This window comes from Pelophylax lessonae (assembly GCF_965119305.1).
Source record: "Pelophylax lessonae genome assembly, chromosome: 8".
Lineage (NCBI taxonomy): Eukaryota > Metazoa > Chordata > Amphibia > Anura > Ranidae > Pelophylax > Pelophylax lessonae.
Window position 1 is genome coordinate 55,745,804 of NC_138775.1, and position 25,745 is coordinate 55,771,548.

The 25,745-nt window shown below is 45.7% G+C and overlaps 1 protein-coding gene across 7 annotated transcripts in view; it reads right to left on the reverse strand.

The window, feature by feature from the left end:
• Positions 1 to 8,235, reverse strand: part of MAGI1 (membrane associated guanylate kinase, WW and PDZ domain containing 1) — a gene marked incomplete at its 5' end in the record, with an annotated part of 797,934 nt that extends 789,699 nt beyond the window's left edge. For all 7 annotated transcript variants that reach the window (XM_082266002.1, XM_082265998.1, XM_082266000.1 and 4 more), the window contains one exon: positions 7,971 to 8,235. In XM_082266002.1, coding sequence (XP_082122128.1) covers positions 7,971 to 8,235 — 265 coding nt within the window. The remainder of the gene's footprint in view (positions 1 to 7,970) is intronic.
• Between the last annotated feature and the right edge of the window lie 17,510 nt (positions 8,236 to 25,745).

The following is a 25,745-nucleotide window of genomic DNA, read 5'->3' on the forward strand; positions in this document are numbered from 1 at the left end:
AGTGATAAAGAATCATTCCACAGATATTAATAATACAACGCAGTTAAAAATAATTATTCATGATGAGGATTCACAGTCATGCAATGCCGCTGATGACAAAGCCATATGGTTGGGGCGCAGTAAAAGTGCAGATATTGTGGATCTCAGTGAAATGTGGAATGGTTACAGAGATCGGAAGGCGTCTTGGGAAGAAAGAGGAACGGATCGCCAGCGCGCTTCCTCTCTTAATTGTGTTTACAGTACACACACGTCATAACAATAACATAAAACCTCCATCCAAAACCAAAACAATAACAAATAGGACTGAAGTGTGCAATCCAAAAGGCTTTGCAAGAGGCAGCAACAATAAAGGGCAGAACCACACTTTTGCATTGCAGGGCCGCTTGCAGGAAACTGTAATGGTCAGTTCACACCGCATGCAGTCCAGTGTGTTTTTTTCTGCATCAAAATCGCATGAAAAGCAGGTTATATGGTTTCCAATGGCATAGCTCACGGCAGTGCTGGCAGTTCCAGTGTGTTTCGGCTCTAGAAAAAAAAAAAGTAGAACAGGCTGATTTTTCCTGCACTGGACTGTACATGAACACTGTAAAACGCATCAAAAACGCACTGGAACACACATGTCCTTATTTAAGGTTAAGGGGGAAAAAAAGGGGTAAAAATGCACAGAAAGGCACCAAAGCGCACTGGAACACACATGTCCTTATTTAAGGTTAAGAAAAAAAAAAAAAGAAAAAGAGGAAGAATGCACTGGAATGCATCAAAAAACACACCAAAACTGCACTGGAATGCATCAAAAACGTGTCAAAAACGCACATGCATAAAAGCATGTGGAGCACATGCAGACTGCGTTTCTATGGTGAGAACTGGTCCTAACACATGTTACTTATGTTAGCACATTTGGGGGTCATTCATTCAGAGTGGTACCCCAAAACACTTAAGCATGGTATACACACTACGTTTTTTATCATTCAACCCAGTGGGCTAAACGAAAAAACGCTGAAGAGCTCGGGAGGAGATCCTGTACTAACAATCTAAAGTTAGTACAGCAAACTCCCGTCAGAGCTATTGTGTTCTGACAGGGGGACGCCCACCCACACCCCCCCCCCCCCGCGCCAGAACCCACCGGTCCGCGCTCTCAGCCATTGGCTGAGAGAGCTGTTTGGGAGCTGTTTGGCAGACCTTTTTCGATCATGCCCCTTTGACAGAACGTGAGCGTATGGCCGGCTTCTGTCGAACCCGCTGCCACACACATGTGCCGAATGTTGGCCAGTTTCTATTGAACCGGCCAATACCGCCCAATATTCGGCCCTTGTGTACAGGGCTTAAGGCGACGTGGCTCTGACACACATAGAAAATTCTCTGCCCTTTAGGAGATGTGTGGCAGCGCCATTCATTAGTATTGGCACCCCCACGCATCTGCTAATGCTTACGTGAAACTGCTCAGTGCTGTAGCACCATATGGTCCAGCGTGGCACATTTTTGGAAGAGTCAGGGACTTCTCGCAGATAGGACACCCCAGTAATATTATTGGGCTGCCTTACATGCAAGGCATAGAAACACACATGAGCTGAGTCGCACCTGTAGATGTGAACTAGGGATCAACTGATTATCGGCAAAGCCGATATATCGGGGGCTGATATGCACTTTCCCCGATATATCTGAATTGGCCCCTGAGGTTACCGATATTGTCAATATTTCGGAAAGTGCTTGTACTGGAGTGATGCCTGCTGCCAGAGGCATCATCCCGGTACCGGCATCCATACCCGAGGGTAACCAGCTTGCACGGCCGCCGAGGACGCGATCAAAGCCGCATTCGGCACTGATCGGGTCTCCATGCCAAGTACCCGGATCACTTCTGGGTACTTGGTGCCAGATTTAAAAAAAATTACAACATTCAAAACAGCCAAACTTGGTATTTTGAATGCTTTTAAGTGCAGAGGAGGGGTTTGGGGTCTTTTAGACCCCAGATCCCTCCACAAGAGTACCTGTGAAGGAAAAAAAAAAAAATGTTTTTAAATGTATGAAAATATCAGCGCATATCGGCCGATACCGACATGCACTGGCCAAAATATTGGTATTGGTATCGGCAACGAAAAACCGATATTGGTCGATCACTAATGTGAACCTTTGAATTTGAAGCGTTGCCTTTGAATGTACCCAAATCAAACCTCAACACATACAAAAATATACCAACACATCTTTAGACAACGCAGCCTACCATGCATTCAAATCTGTGTGCGGAAGGGGGGTAGTCGTTTCTTTACACTGTATATGTGCATTGCTGGTTCCAATTACAATGCAACTCACATATACTGCAGATTGCAGTACACGCGTGTTAATGTGCACATGCATACATGTATAGATGGGAATACGGCCATTGGGTAAGAGGTCTCCAACAACCCAGCACCAGAAAACACACAGAACTAAGAGGCCCTATCATCTTCCTCCTCCATAGGCCTACATGGCATGTGTACAAAGATCTGTCATACACATTATTTCTATTTCTCTCAGTGGACTGAATATACATTTTCGGCCAAAACTCCACAAGCGACTATCAGGCACTCTGCGATAGTGCGAACTTGTGATCAGTTACTAAAATTTGCATTCACTGACTTTACAGGTGAATGTCAAACTAAGTTTTGCAACCATCATCCACAATTGATCTCTTACTATCACAGGTGTGTCTGGTCAGTTGCAGCCAATCACAATATATCAGAGCTCGCTGGGTGGACTCCTCAGTGTCCGATTGTACGGGACGGGTCATGTATGAATCAGCCATGTAGACTCCCCACTGACTAACTACAAGCAAAGGTCACTGACCTGCTACAAAGGTCACATGGACAGTCACATGATGGCACAGAGACCACAGGTTGCTCTGGGTGACCGCGAGTATTTTTGTGTCTTTTTTTTTAACATACTTGTAAATTTTTGGGACTTCTCCTAGGGCCGTCTCCTGAAGCTGGACACACTTGGCTCTATGAAGCTCTAACGTGCTGGCATGGCCAGTGTTCTGCCGAAAACTCAAACTTGCCGAATTCTCCAATGACTGTACTTCCGGAGAGTGTACACCAGGAATAATTGGAAATTTCAAGCACTTTTCACACCGGGAGCCTTTATACTCCGGTAGATGCTATAAATGAGTGCAGATTGTTAGTCCTCCCACTAGTAACCAAAAACATGGCCGCCTCCAAGGTGGCGACAACTAGTGGGCAACAATCTGCAATAATTATAGCATCTACCGGAGTGTAAAGGCTGCCGGTGTTGTGTGAAAACACCAAGTGATGGAAATCTCCAATTATTTCTGGTGTACACTCTCCGGGAGTAACATCGTTGGAGAATTCGTCATGTTGGAGTTCTCGGCAGAACACCGGGACACTGAAGACTTGCAGTGTTGTATGTAAAGAAACTTTGGACATTTCGGGTGTCAGGTCAGAAAGGTGGAAAGCTGCATTAACTTAAAATAGATCCTGTATGTGTATTTATCTGCTTGCCTGGAGTTCAGCCACACAGGCAGTGGGTGAATGTTGAAGAGTGGGGTAGGTAGCAGTGGTGCGGTGATATCAATGCACATAAGTCAGTCTGACATTATTTTCTTTTCCGTTCTTTCCATCTGCTGCTACCCTAATCATGGCCATACTCAAGTCCAAGGAGAAAAGTTGTGTCACATCTTCTCTGCTAATCAGCAACTCATTTATTTATTGCAGCTATTTAAATAGGGCCAACAATTAACACAGCACTTCACATTCACACCAGTCTCTCAAAGGAGCTTACAATCTAAAATTCCAATCCCATATGCAGACATACACAGGGACACTTACCTACCTACCCTGACTGGGATTTGAACTGAGGACTCCAGTCATGAAAGGCAGAAGTGCTAACCACTGTACTGCCATAAAATTATTCAATGCTTTACTATGACAGGGACAGTAAAAACAGTAATAATAAAAATAAATAATATTACAATAATAGTAATGTCTTGGTTGGGATTCGAACCAAAGACCCCCACTAAGCCACAGTGCAGCCAGGACACAGGGCACCTCATATATGGTGCACCATCCTCTGTGAACACATCTACCAACCATCTGTGCCATATCGGTCCATCAACAAGGCCATCAACCACTATGATCACTTCCACCCAGAAACATGGACATGCAACCATATCTCACCATCAATGTGGCCTCCATCCCCTATGATCACTTCTACTGAACAATATGGATGTACAACTAGATCTGTCATATTTGGCCATCAATGTGGCCACTATCCTTTATGACTACTTCCACTCAACAATACTAATATACAAACAAATAGATCGTATCTGGTCATCAATGTGACCATCAACCTCTACGACTACTTCCACTGGATGTATATCTGGCCATCAATGTGACCATCAACCTCTACGACTACTTCTACTGGACGTATATATGGCCATCAATGTGACCACCAACCTCTACGACTACTTCCACTGGACGTATAACCATATCTGGCCATCAATGTGACCACCAACCTCTATGACTACTTCCACTGGACGTATAACCATATCTGGCCATAAATGTGACCACCAACCTCTACGACTACTTCCACTGGACGTATAACCATATCTGGCCATCAATGTGACCACCAACCTCTATGACTACTTCCACTGGACGTATAACCATATCTGGCCATAAATGTGACCACCAACCTCTACGACTACTTCCACTGGACGTATAACCATATCTGGCCATCAATGTGACCACCAACCTCTACGACTACTTCCACTGGACGTATAACCATATCTGGCCATCAATGTGACCACCAACCTCTACGACTACTTCCACTGGACGTATATATGGCCATCAATGTGACCACCAACCTCTACGACTACTTCCACTGGACGTATAACCATATCTGGCCATCAATGTGACCACCAACCTCTACGACTACTTCCACTGGACGTATATATGGCCATCAATGTGACCACCAACCACTATGACTACTTCCACTGGACGTATAACCATATCTGGCTATCAATGTGACCACCAACCTCTACGACTACTTCCACTGGACGTATATATGGCCATCAATGTGACCACCAACCTCTACGACTACTTCCACTGGACGTATAACCATATCTGGCCATCAATGTGGCCACCATCCTTTACCACCACTTTCACTGAACTAGAGAAACATACAACTAGTTTTGTCAAAGAGGATGGACATACAGCCAACTGTCATAAATGGCTCTCAAACTGACCACCATCCTCTACGACCACTTCCACCAATCTAAATGAACATACAATCACATGAGTCAAATTTGGACATAAATGTGGCCACCAACCTCTAAGACCACTTCCACCCAAATACATTGACATACAACTGTATCAGGCCATCAATGTGGCCACCATCCTTTACCACCACTTTTGTCAAACAAGATGGATGTACAACCACATCTGTAATATATGGCCCTCAATGAGGCCACCATCATCTATGACTACTTCCACCCAACATAATGGACATTCAACCACATGTGTCATATCCAGCCGTCAACAGGACCACCACTGCCAAGTTGAAGACTCATCAGAACAATCTAATAATGTACTGGCAGCCCGACCTTCCTGACCATGATGCCGAATTTGATTGCTTAGTCCCAGAGTCCTTCAGCACTGAAAAAGTCCAAGGTGTCATAGTCCTGTCCTTTCTGTGCTCTTCTGATGAAGTGCCAGAGGCGGATGCATCTTCTGCCCACCCCCTTGTCCCTCCAATAACACCAACATTCTTCCTTTTCCCCAGAGTTCTCTGTCTGTAGAACTGGGACATAAACATGTACGCCGGATTCTGCTCTGCAACAATGTTTATTACCAAAACTGGTGCCAGGCAAGCAATATTGATTGGTGGTCAGAGGAATGGGAGGGGTCACGTACAATAATTTCCAATAATACAGCTGCCCATGGCACACAGAGTAAGGTGGTTAGATGGAGTGTGTATAGGAGAGGTACATGGAGTGTGTATAGGAGCGGCACATGGAGTGTGTATAGGAGCGGCACATGGAGTGTGTATAGGAGAGGTACATGGAGTGTGTATAGGAGAGGTACATGGAGTGTGTATAGGAGAGGCACATGGAGTGTGTATAGGAGAGGTACATGGAGTGTGTATAGGAGAGGTACATGGAGTGTGTATAGGAGAGGCACATGGAGTGTGTATAGGAGAGGTACATGGAGTGTGTATAGGAGAGGTACATGGAGTGTGTATAGGAGAGGTACATGGAGTGTGTATAGGAGAGGCACATGGAGTGTGTATAGGAGAGGTACATGGAGTGTGTATAGGAGAGGTACATGGAGTGTGTATAGGAGAGGCACATGGAGTGTGTATAGGAGAGGTACATGGAGTGTGTATAGGAGAGGTACATGGAGTGTGTATAGGAGAGGCACATGGAGTGTGTATAGGAGAGGCACATGGAGTGTGTATAGGAGAGGCACATGGAGTGTGTATAGGAGCGGCACATGGAGTGTGTATAGGAGAGGTACATGGAGTGTGTATAGGAGAGGTACATGGAGTGTGTATAGGAGAGGTACATGGAGTGTGTATAGGAGAGGCACATGGAGTGTGTATAGGAGCGGCACATGGAGTGTGTATAGGAGAGGTACATGGAGTGTGTATAGGAGCGGCACATGGAGTGTGTATAGGAGAGGCACATGGAGTGTGTATAAGGTAGGTACATATACAGTGGGGTAGGTAGATGTAGTGTGTAAAAGGTAGGTAGATGTAGTGTGTATAAGGTAGGTCCACACAGTGGGGTTGGTAGATGTAGTGTATATAAGGTAGGTATATACAGAGTGTATGTAGGTAGGTAGGTACATACACAGTGTGGTAGGTAGATGTATGTAGGTAGATGGAGTGTGTACATAAGGTAGGTACACACAGTGCGGTAGGTAGATGTAGTGTACAAGGTAGGTACATATACAGTGCAGTAGGAAGATGTAGGTAGGTATATATAGAGTGCGGTAGGTAGGTGTATGTAGGTATAGAGCACAGTAGGTACATATATTGCGCTGTAGGTAGATATATGTAGGTAGGTAGGTGGGTGTAAGTAGGTAGGTACATATACAGTGCAGTAGGTAGATCGGTAGATGTAGGAAGCTGTAGGTAGGTACATATAGAGTGCGGTAGGTAGGTGTAGGTAGGTACATATAGAGCGCAGTAGGTAGGTAGATGTATATAGGTAGGTAGGTACATATACAGTGCAGTAGGTAGATGTATGTAGGTAGATGTAGGTAGGTACATATAGAGCACAGTAGGTAGATGTAGGGAAGTAGGTAAGTGTATGTAGATAGGTAGGTAGCTGTAGGTAGGCACATATACAGTGCAGTAGGTAGCTGTGGGTAGATCGGTAGATGTAGGTAGGTGTAGGTAGGTACATATAGAGCACAGTAGGTAGGCACATATACAGTGGTGTAGGTAGGTAGATATAGAGTGCGGTAGGTAAGTGTATGTAGATAGGTAGGTAGGTACATATAGAGCGCGGTAGATAGGTACATATACAGTGCAGTAGGATGATGTAGGTAGGTATATATAGAGTGCGGTAGGTAGGTGTATGTAGGTATAGAGCACAGTAGGTACATGCTGTAGGTAGGTGGGTGTAAGTAGGTAGGTACATATACAGTGCAGTAGGTAGCTGTGGGTAGATCGGTAGATGTAGGTAGGTGTAGGTAGGTACATATACAGTGCAGTAGGTAGGTATAGGTAGATGTATGTAGGTAGCTGTAGGTAGGCACATATACAGTGGTGTAGGTAGCTGTGGGTAGATCGGTAGATGTAGGTAGGTACATATACAGTGCAGTAGGTAGGTAGATATAGAGCACAGTAGGTAGGTATAGATAGGTGTAGGTAGGTAGGTGTGTGGATGTAGGTAGGTACATATACAGTGCAGTAGGTAGATGTATATAGATGTATGTAGGTAGGTATAGATAGGTGTAGGTAGGTGTGCGTCTTACCTTGTCTGACAGCTGTGACGGGCAGTGATTGGCCGGTGTCGCTCCTCAGCATGTCCCGTACATCATACCGGGGCAGTCCGGACACCGGTACACCGGACACCTCCAATAAGAGTTCTCCCTCCTGCAGCTGTCCGTCCCCCGAGTCTCCTCCGACATACAGGAACTCTCCGTACTCCGCTCCCCCCAGCAGGCTCAGCTCTCCCCCCACCGTACACCGGTGTACCCGGCCCGTCCAGTGGCTCTTCTTCTGGATGACTTTGGCCATCGGTCCCCCCCTCCCCCGCCTCTACTGATCAGAACAAGTGTCACCGGTAACTTTTCCCCCCCGACTGACAGATCATCGTCATCATCCGGGAACTTTACCTCCCCTCCCCCCCAGTCCTCCCCCGGAGGACTCCGCACCGACACATCCAACAACTTCCCGGCTCCGGATCTCCTCTCCTCAGCGGCTCCTTTAAACCGATACAAAGGTCCCCTCCATCCCGTCCCGGCACCGAGCCCCGCACTCAGCGCTCACAGCTACACCGAGCATGCGCAGTGCCGGCACACCTCTCCTCCCCACCCCCACCTCCTTCACTTCCCTACACCGACCGCTGCCAGGTCCTAGACAACACGGGGCCCCTGACAGAGCGCAACCCGGGGCCCCTGACAAAGGACAACCCGGGGCCCCTGACAGAACACAACCCGGGGCCACTGAGAGAGAGCAACCCGGGGCCCCTGACAGAGAGCAACCGGGGCCCCTGACAGAGTGCAACCCGGGGCCCCTGACAGAGAGCAACCCGGGGCCCCTGACAGGGAACAGCCCGGGGCCACTGAGAGAGAGCAACCGGGGCCCCTGACAGAGAACAACCCGGGGCCCCTGACAGAACACAACCCGGGGCCCCTGACAGAGAGCAACCCGGGGCCCCTGACAGAACACAACCTGGGGCCACTGAGAGAGAGCAACCGGGGCCCCTGACAGAGCGCAACCCGGGGCCCCTGACAAAGGACAACCCGGGGCCCCTGACAGAGCGCAACCGGGGCCCCTGACAGAACACAACCTGGGGCCACTGAGAGAGAGCAACCGGGGCCCCTGACAAAGGACAACCCGGGGCCCCTGACAAAGGACAACCCGGGGCCCCTGACAGAGCGCAACCGGGGCCCCTGACAGAACACAACCTGGGGCCACTGAGAGAGAGCAACCGGGGCCCCTGACAGAGTGCAACCCGGGGCCCCTGACAGAGTGCAACCCGGGGCCCCTGACAGAGAACAACCCGGGGCCCCTGACAGAGAGCAACCCGGGGCTCCTGACAGAGAGCAACCGGGGCCCCTGACGGAGCGCAACCCGGGGCCCCTGACAAAGGACAACCCGGGGCCCCTTGACAGAGCGCAACCCGGGGCCCCTGACAGAGCGCAACCCGGGGCCCCTGACAGAGCGCAACCCGGGGCCCCTGACAGAGAGCAACATGGGGCCCCTGACAGAGAGCAACACGGGGCCCCTGACAGAGAGCAACCCGGGGCCCCTGACAGAGCGCAACCCGGGGCCCCTGACAGAGAGCAACCCGGGGCCCCTGACAGCGAACAACCCGGGGCCCCTGACAGCGAACAACCCGGGGGCCCCTGACAGAGCGCAACCCAGGGCCCCTGACAGGGAACAACCTGGGGCCCCTAACAGGGAACAACCCAGGGCCCCTGACAGAGAGCAACCCGGGGGCCCCTGACAGGGAACAACCTGGGGCCCCTGACAGCAACGTGTGGCCCCTGACAGCGAACAACCCAGAGCCCCTAACAGGAAAGAACCCGGGGCCCCTGACAGAGGACAACCCGGGGCCCCTGACAGAGAGCAACCCGGGGCCCCTGACAGAGCGCAACCCGGGGGCCCCTGACAGAGCGCAACCTGGAGCCCCTGACAGCAACGTGGGGCCCCTGACAGAGAACAACCCAGAGCCCCTAACAGGAAAGAACCCGGGGCCCCTGACCGAGGACAACCCGGGCCCCTGACAGAGAGCAACCTGGGGCCCCTGACAGAGCTCAAACCCGGGCTCCTGACGGAGCGCAACCTGAGGCCCCTGACAGAGCGCAACCCAGGGCCCCTGACAGAGAGCAACCCGGGGCCCCTGACAGAGAGCAACCTGGGGCCCCTGACAGCAACGTGGGGCCCCTGACAGAGAACATCCCGGAGCCCCTAACCGGAAAGAACCCGGGGCCCCTGACAGAGCTCAAACCCGGGGGCCCCTGACAGAGCTCAAACCCAGGAGGCCCCTGACAGAGCTCAAACCCGGGGGGCCCCTGACAGAGCGCAACCCGGGGGCCCCTGGCAGAGCGCAACCCGGGGGCCCCTGGCAGAGCGCAACCCGGGGGCCCCTGACAGAGCGCAACCCGGGGCCAACCTGGGGCCCCTGACAGAGAGCAACCCAGGGCCAACCTGGGGCCCCTGACAGAGCGCAACCCGGGGGCCCCTGACAGGGAACAACCTGGGGCCCCTGACAGAGCGCAACCCCGGGCCCCTAACAGGGAACAACCCGGGGGCCCCTGACAGAGAGCAACCCGGGGGCCCCTGACAGAGAGCAACCCGGGGGCCCCTGACAGGGAACAACCTGGGGCCCCTGACAGGGAAAAACCCGGGGCCCTTGACAGAGCGCAACCCGGGGCCCCTGACAGAGAGCAACCCGGGGCCCCTGACAGAGAGCAACCCCGGGCCCCTGACAGAGAGCAACCCGGGGCCAACCTGGGGCCCCTGACAGCAACGTGGGGCCCCTGACAGAGAACAACCCGGAGCACCTAACAGGAAAGAACCCGGGGCCCCTGACAGAGCTCAAACCCGGGGCCCCTGACAGAGCTCAAACCCGGGGCCCCTGACAGAGCTCAAACCCGGGGGCCCCTGACAGAGCTCAAACCCGGGGGCCCCTGACAGAGCGCAACCCGGGGGCCCCTGACAGAGCACAACCCGGGGGCCCCTGACAGAGCACAACCCGGGGGCCCCTGACAGAGCGCAACCCGGGGGCCCCTGACAGAGCGCAACCCAGGGGCACCTGACAGAGCGCAACCCGGGGGCCCTGACAGGGAACAACCCGGGGCCCCTGACAGAGCGCAACTCAGGCCCCTAACAGGGAACAACCCGGGGCCCCTGACAGAACTCAACCCGGGCCCCTAGCAGCCTGACACTGGACTGTCCGACCTGTTCATTACATTACTTCACTGGGACAGGGACCCTTTACCTGCTTTACCTGGATAGGAACAATAATAAACCAATAATATCAATATATAATAAAGACATACTCTGCATTACTGGGATAGGGACATTATATAAAAATAAAAACAATGATAATAATATTACAAATAATATTAAAACAATAATAAAAATAATAATGCTTTTACTTGGATAGGAACAACATAACTATAGTATCAATAATAATAATTATATTTATTATAATAAAATAAATACTATATCCTGCTTTTCTGAGATAGGGACACCATATAATAATAATAACAACAATATTATTAATAATAGGAATATTATACCATGCTTTTATTTAGGGAATATTAAAATAATAATAGAATATAATAATATTAACAGTGGTATACTCCGCTTTACTGGGGTAGGGACTACATCATCATAATAATATTAGTAGTGATAATAATAGGAAAAATATACTCTACTTTACCAGGATAGGGACAACATTATAGTAATAGAAGCAGTAGTAATAACAATAATAGTGAATAGGGCAGTATATTAATAGCAATATAAATATTATTATTAATAATAATAATATTATTTATCATTAGGAAAGGGACCTTAAAACAATACTAACATTATATTAATTATAATTGTATTAATATACTATGTTTTACTGAGATAGACAATATATTAAAACCAATAATATAAGGGCTCTTTCACACGGGCGTTCCGTATGTCCGTTTTTCATCCCATCCGTTTGCGGATGAAAAACGGACATAATGTATCTCTATGTAAACATCCGTTTTTCGTCCTTTCAGTTCAGTTCAGTTTTTTGGAACGGAAGAGAAACCTATTTTTTCTTCCGTTCAAAAACGGATGTCAGTGGTGTCATCCGCTGACATCCGTATTTACATAGAGATACATTATGTCCGTTTTTCATCCGCAAACGGATGGGATGAAAAACGGACAGACGGACCGGATGACACAAGTGTCATCCGTGTCCGTTTCCCAGAAAAAAAAAAAGGACCTGATCGGGCAAAAAAACTGAACGCCCCTGTGAAAGAGCCCTTATAGTAATATATATATATATAATAGTAATTATATAGTAATATAATTCTTGGAAAGGGGCAACAATAATGACAATATTTTAATAATATACTTTACTTCACTGAGAAAGAGACATCATACCAATAATACCAATCATCACAACATAATATTCATAGTAAATACAATAATTGACTTTGCTTCACTGAAAAATGGATATCATACTACCAATAATAATCTTATTATAATCACTACTATCATTATTATCAGTAGAAGTATATTTGTGTCTTAGTGATGGGTAGTGTGGTAGTTTAGTGGTTCGTGTTTCTGCTTTATAACATCAATGTCCTTGGTTCAAATCTCAGTAAGGACAGCTACCTGCATGGAGTTTGCATGTTCTCCCTGCACTTGTTTGTATGGGCTTCTTCCAGATTCTCCATTTTCTTTTAACATTCCAAAGACATGCTAATAGTAAAAGTAGAACTATAGGCATTTATTTTTTTCATTTTGGTAGAGTCAGATTTTTTTTCGCCATCTGTGTCCCGCTGCAGAGATTTCCCTTTACTTCCTGTCCCATTGCCAAACAGAAAAGTTCCTGCAAATTAAGGGGAATTCCTTGGGGACTCCCAGGTCACCAGAACTAGTGCCCCCATTGGAAGATTTTCCTTCTATTACTTTTCTGGAGACAATCCAAAATTTGGGATTTTCTTTCAATTTCACTTTCAATGATAATGATCAATTGGACAAATATAAGGGCAGAATCTCCCTAATGAGGGCACAGACAGCAATAAAAATGGACAGATGTTCTAATCCCTCTCCACTCTATTCAAAACTAAAAAAAAATGTTGGCTTTAGTTATATACTTTAATTTTCTCCTTTCCAAGTAGGCCCTAGAAAGTGTATGAATGTATGTGAGTGCAGGGATGTGAATGTACAGTATATGTAAAGCGCTGTGCACATTATCAGCACTATATTAATACCTGTAACGACCGGGCCTATTTCTGATATTTGTTGTTTACAAGTTAAAATCAGTATTTTTTGCTAGAAAAGTACTTAGAACCCCCAAACATTATACATTTTGTTTGGCAGAGACCCTAGAGAATAAAATGGAGATCATTGCAATACTTTAGGTCACACCGTATTTACACAGTGGTCTTACAAATGCTTTTTTTTCGGAAAAATACACTTTTTGAATATAAAAATAAGAAAACAATAAAGTTAGCCCAATTTGTTGTGGAATGATGACAAACTTCGGTACTTAAAAATCACCATGGGCAACGATTTAACATTTTTTACAGGTTACCTGTTTAGAGTTACAGAGGAGGTCTAGGGCTAGAAGTATTGCTCTCACTCTGAGGTATGTGACGATACCTCACATGTTTTGTTTGAACACCGTTCATCCACACTGACCCGCAAGACCAGTCATCCCCATCCTGACACCCGGACCAGAGGAGTCATCCCCATCCTGACACCCAGACCATTTGAGTCATCCCCATCCTGACACTCAGACCAGTGGAGTCATCCCCATCCTGACACTCAGACCAGTGGAGTCATCCCCATCCTGACACTCAGACCAGTGGAGTCATCCTCATTCTGACACCCAGACCAGAGGAGTCACCTCAATCCTGACACCCAGACCAGGGGAGTCATCCCCATCCTGATACCAAGACCAAAGGAGTCACCCCATCCTCTCACCCAAATCAGCATTCAGAGGAGTCATCTCTATCCCTGTCCATTTCGGTTTACGACCAAGTGCATCCTGAATGTAGCACCCTCCTAGGTAGGTGCTAGGTAGAGAGTATAGTTTTGGCTCTGTCTGCCTATCAGAGGAGCAGCAGGCAAATTCTATATTGCTTTCTGCTTAACAGAGAGCAGGATCTGTGAGTTAGGTCTGCTCAGTGTGTGATTCATCTGGTCTGGGGAGTGTCCCCACTGGTCCAATGGAGAGGCACATTGGACAGTGAAGGAAACCTGGCCAATGGGTACACAGGCTTTGGTACAGCCCCAGTGACTGGCACAGACTGATGGTCTCGGTGCATTATGGGGTGTGGTATAAAAACCAGAAGCATATGTGCTCGGGGTCTTTGGCTGGTAGGCAGAGTCCCAGAAGGAAGGGTGGCGGCTGCCTCCTCTTCTGCAGCAGTTGGTGTATGTTCACAGGCAGTTGGCCTGGTGAGCCAGAAGGAAGGAGCTGAACCCAGAGGTCCAGGAGAGCTTACTAAGAGGGGTTGAGACACAGGAGAATCTGGAAAAACAGTATTGGGAGTACAGGAGATCGTGTCTAAGGGCCTGACCAGGAAGGGGGCCATCCCAGAGAAGAGTAGTCAGAGGACGGGTGTCAGCTGGTGGAGTGAAAAGGGGTGCTAGGCGAGTACCCTGAAGATTATTGCTAAGCAAGCATTATATTCAGAGACTTTACCTCAGATTCATCTAGTGGCAAGGTGAAAATGCGGCCTTGCCACACCTTCAGATAGAAGTCCTCAGCATTGTGAATAGTTCAAGTTCTGGAGTATCCCACTCTATCCCTTCTCCCATCCCTATTTATAATAAAACAACAAAATAGCAACCCCTAGACTGTTTATTGACTTAGCCAGAAAGTAAAGTGTTAAGATTCTGCATGCAGTTGCTACTGGTAACCCAGAGGGACCCGAAAAGGTGAGAAGTCCAGCAGCCTTCGAGGGGGGCAGTGCTACACCCAAATCAGTGTTCAGAGGAGTCATCTCTATCCCTGTCCATTTCAGTTTAGGGCCAAGTGCATCCTGAATTTTTTTTTTCGGTTTTTGCACCAAAATTTTCTTTTCGGTGCACCACTATAGGAAAGTAAACAAATTAACTACATCAAGGTTTCTTAACCAGGGTTCCATGGAACCCTAGGGTTCTTCCAGAGGTTGCTAGGGCTTCCTTGAGCAATGAGCAATTTCTGCCTCTTAGATAAGTTCCCATTGGCACCATTGATCTTTTTAGCAGTCAGAGGGTAATCCTTCCTAATGACTATCACAATATTGTATCATGAGTTGCAGATATAGTCATTTTTAGCAGGGGTGCCCTGAGACCAGAAAGGTATTTCAAGGTTTCCTCTTTCTTGAAAAGGTTGAGAAAGGCTGCGCTAAACCTTCCCTACACCCCTCGTGTCCACTGTACTTATCTCCTTCCTTGATTATCTTCTGCTATCCACACCACCAGGCATCTGAAATGATGGTGAAGCGGGAAATAGTGGAAGCACATGACTGTGCTGACCATTGAAAATCTCTCTGAGCTCTCCTCCTCCTAGGATCCCAGAATAATGTACATAAGCTGCAGAAGAGTGTGGCTATCAAATGCCTGGACTGTAACATTAGCTAGCATGGGCAGTGAAAGATAATCATCCAAGGCAGTACAGCAAGGACTGGAGGTGTAGGGGGGGCGCTGTAAGTTTTTTCAAGTTTTGTGAAAAGGTGAACTAAGCCTTTATGTAATCCTCAGACCCAAAATGTACATTTTAAAGTGGAACTAAACTCTTTGAATTAACATGAACTATTTTTATTCCTTATGCTGCCATCATAATAAATAGATAGGAAAGTATATTATATTACATTCCTTCAGTCGCTTCCTGGTTTCTGGCCTAAGCAAAAATGTTATCATACAGCCCAGGACTGTTCATGGACATTTTTTTTCTTTCATCTGAAAGAAGGGAGAAGGTGTCTTTTTCAACCAAGTACGCCCTCCTGCCGCTATGCCTGCGCTAAGGGCAGATGGATTCCAAGAAGTGCTACATGAATTATTTGCTCATACGCCAGATGGCCACAGCTAGAAATTTTAGGGGGTGTTTTTTAAAGTGATTTCTCAAGAAATTAAAGCATGGAGAAATGGATGGATGGGGAGTTTGTTTTGAATATTTAAAATTAATTTAATAGCATTTTCAGTTTTTGGTGCTCAGATACGGTTTAGTTCCACTTTAACTGCTTGCTGACTACAAACTGTACTTATACAGCAGCAAGTCAGCTCTCCTGTGCAGGATCTCCTACCTGTACATGATCCTGCACTTCCGGGTCTGGGTCACGCACCGCCGGCAACCCACTCCCGCTGTGATTGGACACAGCAGGAGCCAATTAGCGATCATTTGGGACAGAAGTAGAACAGCGGTCTGCCTATGTAAACAAGGCAGACTACCGTTCTGTCAGTAGGGAAGTTAGTGGTCCTGTGTTTCTGGTAAGCAGGAACTCGGATCTCTGCCTTCCCATAGTACAAGCACCTCCCACACAGTAAGCACATTTTAGGCACTCATTTAACCCTTTGATCGCCCCTGTTGTTAACCCCTTCCCTGCTAGTGTCATTAGTACAGTGACAGTGCATATTTATAGCACTAATCACTATTAGTGTCACTGGTTCCCACAAAAAGTGTCACTTAGTGCCTGATTTGTCCGCCACAATGTCGCAGTCCCACTATAAGTTGCTGATCATCACTATTACTAGTAAAAAAAAAAAAGAAAAATAAATAAAAATTCCATAAATATATCCCTAAAGGGCCGTACACACTTGGCGAAAATCGGACGAAATATCCTCCGATTTTTCTCTCTCTTGCTCAGCGTTCATTACCGTTTTTAGTTGACAGTGCATAAATGTTCACAAAATTTCTCGTCCGATTTTTCTTTTTTTGGCACATTTGTTCCTAGACTTCCGGGTTGTCAGCAACTTCAGATCATGCGTGGTTTTTCGTACCGATTTTTCACGGACGAACTGCATACACATTAAACTAAAATTGGTCGTTGAAAATGTCGGCATCGGCTGCTGAAAGTTGTGTACACACTAGCCGAAAATCGGACGATTTTACCTCGGACGGGAATTTTCGGCAGATTTTCTACTAGTGTGTACCCCACTTAAGTTTGTAGACGCAATAACCTTTGCACAAACCAAATAATATACTCTTATTGGGATTTTGTTTTACCAAAAATATGTAGCAGAATACATTTTGGGCTAAACTGATAAGGAAATCCATTTTGTTTTACATTTTTTTTTATTGAATATGTTTTATAACAGAAAGTAAAAAAAAAAAAAATATATATATATATATATATATATATTTTTTATTTTTTATTTTTTTTCAATTATAAATTTTATTAAGGGTTTAGAATGAGGTTATACAAAAAAAAAAAAAAAAAAAACGGCATAGCCGTTCAAATAGCAGAAAGAATAAAAAGAAATGCAATTTCTTACATGAACAACTAACTAGGACAACAAATACATTGGAATCTAGTCTGTTTTTTTTTTTTTTTCAAAATTGTTGGTCTTTTTTTGTTTACAAAAAAAAAACAAAAACCGCAGAAGTGATCAAATACCACCAAAAGAAAGCTCTATTTGTGGGGAAAAAAAGGACATACTGTATTTTCTGGCGTATAAGACTACTTTTGAACCTCAAAAAAATCCCCCAAAAATGGGGGGTCGTCTTATACGCCGAGTATATCTCCAAGGTAACCTAAGTATAAGTATTACCAGTAGATGTAATCTCAAGACGCTGGCTGTGTGGGAATCCTGTACCGGTATACCGTATGTACTGTAGCTTCGGCTACATACAGTGTACCACGCTGAGCCAATCAGGGAGAGCGATGTATTCTATTATTGAATGCAAAGCCTGCTCGGATTGGCGGAGTAACATCAGCCCGCCTCTCTTACTCTGCCAATCCGAGCAGGCTTTGCATTCAATAATAGAGTACATCGCTCACTGTGATTGGCTCAGCACAGTATACTGTATGTAGCCGAAGCTACGGTATACCGGTACAGGATTCCCACACAGCCAGCGTCTTGAGATTAAATCTACTGGTAATACTTAGGGTACCTTGGAGATATTATGAGAGATTACATGTATTACAGTACTTGGGATACCTTGGAGATCTATGAGAAATCTGATGTTTTTCAATGGTGTTGCCTTGCTTCGGAAGGGGGGTAGTCTTATACGGCGAGTATAGCACAAAACCTATGTTTTAACTTGAAAATTAGGGGGGTCGTCTTATACGCCCAGTCGTCTTATACGCCGGAAAATACTGTACATTTTATTTTGGTACAGTTTTGAGGATCACGCAATTGTCAGTTAAAGTAACGCAGTGCCGTATCGCAAAAAATGGCCTGGTCATGAAGGGGGGTAAATCTTTCCAGAGCTGAAGTGGTTAACATGGGTGCAAAAAAAATGAAGAGAAAAAAAATCTCTGGTAGCAAAAAGGTTAACTGTCTATATCCATTTTAATCACCATGTATCTATTTATAATAATATCTATTTTTACATTAAATACCATTATTATACCTTTATTTTATCTTTCACAATTCGGGTGAAGATCCTCTTTAAGTTGCCAGCATCTGAAATGCAGAAGAATATAATTCACATTATTGAACATACCCTGACGGGGTACATAGTGATTGATGGTGATCTGGGTCATCTGTGACAGTGTTGTAGGTAACAACTTTAAATAAACCGAGAAAAAAAACAAAACAGCTGGATTCTAATTGGTTGCGTGTGGGCAAAACAGGAGTTTGTTTTTCAGCACAATCATAAAGGAGGATCTGTGCATGGAGTGTATTCATCAGTACAAATTTTTTTCCTTCTATAATTTTCTGAGTGTCATGCGGAACACTGACACCTGAATTTTCTTTTCGGAAATGCATAGATATGCAGATTTGTAGCCAGAGGCAGGATCAGTGATGTCACAGGCTCAAGCCATGGCAGTGTCCTGCTGTGACCTGTATCAGTTTTCATTAGAACATTGTCTAGGAGATGATGAAAGGGGCATTCGTTATCAGTAATGGAGTCAAAAGGTAATTACCTACCACTTTCAAAGAATAATGCTTCTGATCTTCATGTTTCAAGTTTGGGATTTGGGCACTCAAAGGGAACCTTTACTGGCATTAAAGTAGATCTAACTTAAAGGGTAACTCCACTTTTGTGGGGAAAAAAAAAACAGCAAATAAAGAAAAAACAATATAGTGTATACAATTTCGACACAAATCATTTTGTATTTTAATGTTATTAAAAACGACCTTTCCTTTTCAATCTCCAACTGTTGTAATTTTCTGATAAAGCAATGCAATATGGCTACCTGGAGCTGTTCTGTACACAGAATGTGAACTGACCACACCCAGGAACATCATTTCCTGCTTGTGTGATTGGCTCACCAATTTTCCCAGAAATCTGCACTAAGATACAAGTCAGATTTCTGGCATCCCCTGCACCAAAAATGTCATTTTTGGTGAGCTACTCCTAATAGGAACACATCTAAAGGGATGCAGGTTCAGCAGCTTTGCTCATTAGAGCCCTGCAGCTGCCACAGCTGACTGAAACTACTCCCATTTGACCCACTCAGCACAGAGGCGCAGAGGAACAAAAATTGATTTCTTCAGAATAAAAAAGGTAGGAATCTGCAACAAAGTTTGTTAAAATCCTTGCAATGTACATAGATCACCCAGAGGGATTCAAATGTTTTTTTCTCAACAAAAGTGGAGTTACGCTTTAAAAGGATAAGTCCACCGTAAAACTAAAATCCCTGCATTTATAGATCTCCACGATCTAAAAACTAACCTATCTAGCCCTGTAAAGTAGAAATCAGTATACTTACCTTTTTTTGAAGCCTATCCAACCCGATCTCCAGCAGCAGAAGTTCTGCAGAGGACACGGCCGGCAACGGCTGTGAAATGAATGAGAAGTAATGTCACCCATAGACTTATGGTGTGAATACACGATTAGAATATCGCCCGATCATTCGACCACCGACTTTTGAAAAAGTATTTGTCGGTCGAAAACGTTGCCAACATACACGGTCCGAATATCGCCCGACCGTTGCCCGCCGACCATCGAAACAGTGCTCCTCGGTCCTCATGTGTGATGAGGTTATACAGATTTAAACTGAACGACCTCAACACCAACGTATAGAATATCGTTCATACGCAAACGAGACGACAGAATTTTTCGGGTTTTTCAAACGGTATTTTTCGTTCACAATATCGATATCGCTCATTGATGCCTGGGCATTAACGAGTAGAATATCGGCCGATCGCTCGATGAATGGAAATTTTCGGCCGATTTTCTTATCGTGTATTCCAGCCATTACTGCGGGGCTTCCGTTGTCAGCTGTGTCTTCTGCACCCGCTTACACAGCAAAGCTGACAGCTCAGAGTGGGATCAGGTCGGATCGGGTTAAAAAAAGGTAAGTATACTGATTTCTTCTCAACAGGGCTAGATAGGTTAGTGTTAGATTGTGGAGATCTATAGATGCAGGGATTTTAGTGTTAGGGTGGACTTTAAGATATACAATATTTTTTAATAACAAGTAAAGTGTAAGTGTAACATTTCCAGGTATCAGTAGTCCCCCTGACAATGCCTTCATCTGCTTTTCTCTCCAGAAGGACAGCATTGTCTTTATTCAGGCATCATCCAGGGTCAAATAGTCAATGTAATAAATATTGCGCCTACAGTCAACCATGTGGGGATGAAAAAAAAATATAAAAAATAAACAGCTTCCCCTTTAGGTGGATAATCCACTTTCAATGTGCAATATAACAAAAAAAAGTAAGGCGCTATTGTGCAACCACATCATCACATAGTGTATTAGATTATATTGTCCATACAAATAAAAATAATAATAATAATAATGAAATCCTTAAAAAATTATATAAATCTTCACAATGTGTATGTGCAAAAATAAGAATAATAGATGTAGCACTGCCCCCATGGGAGCTGCTTAGATTGGATTCCCCTGGGTTACCCATAGCAACAGTCTGTTAAATCTTGGCACTTTAATATTTGGCTCAGTCAAAGAACAGTCCATGGTATTAAGTTTTTTGTATTTTATTTAGGAACTTGGATAAGAGAAGGGATGAGTGGGATACCCCAACTTGACAACTATGCACATATTTTGAGGACTTCTAACTGAATTGAGTGCGGCAAGGCTGCTGCTTCACCCTGCCGCTGAAGTGAAGATATTAAGGGTGAACTATTCTGTGAATTAATCTTCAGGGTCTAACTTGGCACCTCCTTTCTCACTGACCATGTGTACTAGCTCTTGTCCTCTGACCCTACAGGAGCGGTCCCCTTCCTGGGCAGGCCCCTGGCAAGCTCCCTGGTACTCACAGACACTGTTTTTCTTCAGGTAGCTCTACCTTCAACCCCACCGTCAGTATCCTGGACCTCTTGGCTCAGCACCACACTCTGACTCACCAGGCCGACTGCCTGTGGCCACTTTCCTTGCTGACAGGAGGAGAGACAGCGGTCACCCTCCTTACTGGGACTCTGCTTCCCACCAAAGAGGCCCTGTCACATGTGCCCTTGGCGTTTATGACCAGTATCAGGATGCACTGCGGTTGTGCCCTCCCACTGGGATTGTCACAAGAGACTGTGTATCATTGGCTGGGTTTCCTCCACTGCCCAACAGCCTCCCCTATTGGATACCAAATGAATCACGCATGGACACATGCAACAGGTAGAACTAACAATCAGACTCTACTGATGAGCAGGCAGAGCTAAAAACTAAGATTTTACCTAGCACCTTTCTAGGAGGGTGCTACATCAGAAAAAAACGAAGAATAATAAAGTCCAGAATATCCGAAAAAACAGATCTTCTTCAAAGGTCCTCCAAACACCGTGCTGAGGAGTGAATAGTGTGCCAATATTCGCTCATATGTGCTCCACCACAGTATAACAGATATACACTTACCAGACATCATGCTTTAACAAGCCATTAGAACCAATAGTTCTCACAGATCCCTTCCAGCCATATGGTAACAGCACACACATATTCCTTCTGATATCCTCCTCCGTGGATAATCATGTACTCAAAAAATGGATAATAACGGTGATAGTGCAATACATTTATTACTCAAAATAGCAGATAAAAGCAGTAATAAAACTCATATTTTCCAGTGCCCCCATCAGCACCAACATATACAGCCTCAAGCAGGGTACACCTATGCCGCTCTTCCAAGAGTTAGTGTGCGTTCCAGCACCAGAAAATGCCCACAAGAGACCCAACAGAAAGTAATGATGACAGCGGCAGCCACGCAGGCTCAATGCATTTCACTAGATAAGCTTCTTCAGAAAGATCCAAGCAGGAAGAATGGGGACTCCCCATGACTAAGCTACAAGGGAGGGAGTGAAACGCGTTGGAGGCTGAGGTTGCCACTCTTACATCGATCCAAGGGACTACATGAATGTGCGGCTACAGGGATCCTTCTCTTTTTACAAGCCATAGCAGGAGCTTGGACGAGCTCCATCCCACGCCAGCACTCCCATTAGCAGATGTTTAAGGATCCATATACACCCCGCTTTAACAGCGCCTGAGTGGCACACCAAGTTGCATTGGGTCGCAGATGTAAGTCCTGGTGCCTGTGCAATTCTCAGCTGTGTTTGCAAAAGTCTTGTACAAAGAAGCCAAGGTTAGAATGTTGCAATCTGATCACTGGGGCAGAGGAGACTAAGACAATGCTTCCTCCTGCCTGCAGTAGGCTGATGATATCATCCCTGCCTAAGCAAAATCACCGGACTGGGGTGCAAGGACTGCTTTTTAATGACCAAATATGATACTATGCTATATATAATAGACAGGAATGTATTCATGCAGACTTGAGCAGATATTGAAAGGTCCTTTTTAAGGCCTCTTGCACATGAAAAATGCAAAGCTTTTTACTGATCAGGATCTAGATGCATGGTTGTCTATGAAACAATACACACTGATGCATAAATATAAGAGTAATAGAGCAATGAGTACAGAGCCGTAAATCAAAAATTGCACGTGTTTACGCACCTATACGCATGTTTACGCGTGTATATATGCATACTGTATATTATAATTCTGGCAACGAAGAAGAATTTTACGCTAGTATACGCTTACGAGCCTTTTTGTAAGGTTTTTGTTGAACATTTTACTCAGGATCTTTTTGTCAACAAGCTTCTGACTACAAACATCAGTAAATTCTTACGTCTGTGTGCAAATGGCCTAAAACTACTACTGACTCTAGCGAAAACATTTTATAATTTGGATAGAGCAAAAATGGGTTAGAATGTAAATTGAATTTTTTTTCTGCAGGCTGTGCCCCCATTCTCTAGATTTCCCTAACCTTCTGTTAAGCTATTTTTCATGTTATCCCAATTTCTCAAGTTGTAAGGGCTACTAATATGCAAATTTGTTTTTCAGTCCTAAGGTATTTAAAGGGATTTAAAAGATTGCATTTAAAAAAAAAAAAAAAAAAAAAATAACAGACACGCTGTACTTACATGCTCTGTGCAATGGTTTGATGCCTCTGCTCTCATGCACAGTGCTGGATAGACATTGAGCTCAGGTACGTATAAGGGGGCTTTGGGAGCTTCATGCAGAAGGTTCTTTACCTTAAATTGGTTCTAAAGTCTTAAGTTTTTTTCTCTTAAAGGTATTGTAAAGTCAATTTCTTTTTTTTTTTTTAAAAATAACAAAAATGTTATACTTACCTCCTCTGTGCAGTTGGTTTTGCACAGAGCGACCCGTATCCTCCTCTTCTCGGGTCCCTCTTTGCTGCTTCTCACCCCTTCCTCCTGACGAGTGCCCCCACAGCAAGCAGCTTGCTATGGGGGCACTCAAGCCGAGTTGCAGCTCCCTGTGTCCATTCAGACACAGAGCTACCATTCATCCCAGCCCCTCTCTCTCCTGATTGGCTAACAGACTTCGGTTGACAGCCACGGGAGCCAATGGCGCTGTGGCTGTGTATCAGCCAGTCAGGAGGGAGAGTCCCTGAATGGCCGAAGGACTCGTGGACCTCGCTGGATACAGATGGGCCTTGGGTAAGTATAAGTGGGTGCTACACCCAGAAGGCTTTTTATCTTAATGCATTAAATGCATTAAGTTAAAAAACCTTCTGAATTTACAACTCCTTTAATGCATTCTATGATCCTGCCGCTGTCTCCCTCCTCATTGAACTAATTGATAGCAGCAGGAGTCATTGGCTCCTGCTCCTGTCAGTCAAAAGCTGTAACACGGGAGCGGGGGGGGGGGTCAGGGCCAGGACCATCTTAATAGAATCATGGGCCTCTGGGCAAAGTAATGCCATTGGACCCCTACCAGCCTGCCCCAAATTTACACACCTACTCTCAAGAACAGGCCCGGACTGGGACTAAAAATAGGCCCGGGCATTTTGGACTGAGCAGCCCAGGAGGGGGGCGTGACGGGGGCGTGGCTGGGGCGTGACATTCGTCGGGATGGTTGATGACAGGATTTAATGTTCCAGGATGTTTGGATTCGATTACGGTTCCTTTTTTAGTTTAATCTGACAGACTGGGTCCAATTTAGATCAGAGCTGCCATATGATGCTGTTTTTTTTGTCTTACTTTAAATCCTGTTTTGATGGTTGAGTCCACAGTGTGCCGAAAAATGTTTTCAAAGAAATTGGGAATGCCAGATACATAAAAAACAACTGTCAGCTTCATATAAAGTAACTGCTGTAAACCGCTTGAATAATAGTAAGAAATCAAGTGAGCTTTGCACCTTCACACCTCAGATCACCCCAATTCCTTCACCTTCACACCTCGGATTACCCCAATTCCTGTACCTTCACACCTCGGATCACCCCAATTCCTGTACCTTCACATCTCAGATCACCCCAATTCCTGCACCTTCACACCTCAGATCACCCCAATTCCTTCACCTTCACACCTCAGATCACCCCAATTCCTTCACCTTCACACCTCGGATCACCCCAATTCCTGTACCTTCACATCTCAGATCACCCCAATTCCTGCACCTTCACACCTCAGATCACCCCAATTCCTGCACCTTCACACACCAATTCCTGCACCTTCACACTTCAGATCACCCCAATTCCTGCACTATCACACCTCGGATCACCCCAATTCCTGTACCTTCACATCTCAGATCACCCCAATTCCTGCACCTTCACATCTCAGATCACCCCAATTCCTGCACTATCACACCTCGGATCACCCCAATTCCTGTACCTTCACATCTCAGATCACCCCAATTCCTGCACCTTCACACCTCAGATCACCCCAATTCCTGCACTATCACACCTCGGATCACCCCAATTCCTGTACCTTCACATCTCAGATCACCCTAATTCCTGCACCTTCACACTTCAGATCACCCCAATTCCTGCACTATCACACCTCGGATCACCCCAATTCCTGTACCTTCACATCTCAGATCACCCCAATTCCTGCACCTTCACATCTCAGATCACCCCAATTCCTGCACTATCACACCTCGGATCACCCCAATTCCTGTACCTTCACATCTCAGATCACCCCAATTCCTGCACCTTCACACCTCAGATCACCCCAATTCCTGCACTATCACACCTCGGATCACCCCAATTCCTGTACCTTCACATCTCAGATCACCCCAATTCCTGCACCTTCACATCTCAGATCACCCCAATTCCTGCACTATCACACCTCGGATCACCCCAATTCCTGTACCTTCACATCTCAGATCACCCCAATTCCTGCACCTTCACACCTCAGATCACCCCAATTCCTGCACCTTCACACACCAATTCCTGCACCTTCACACCTCAGATCAGCCCCAATTCCTGCACTATCACACCTCAGATCACCCCAATTCCTGCACCAT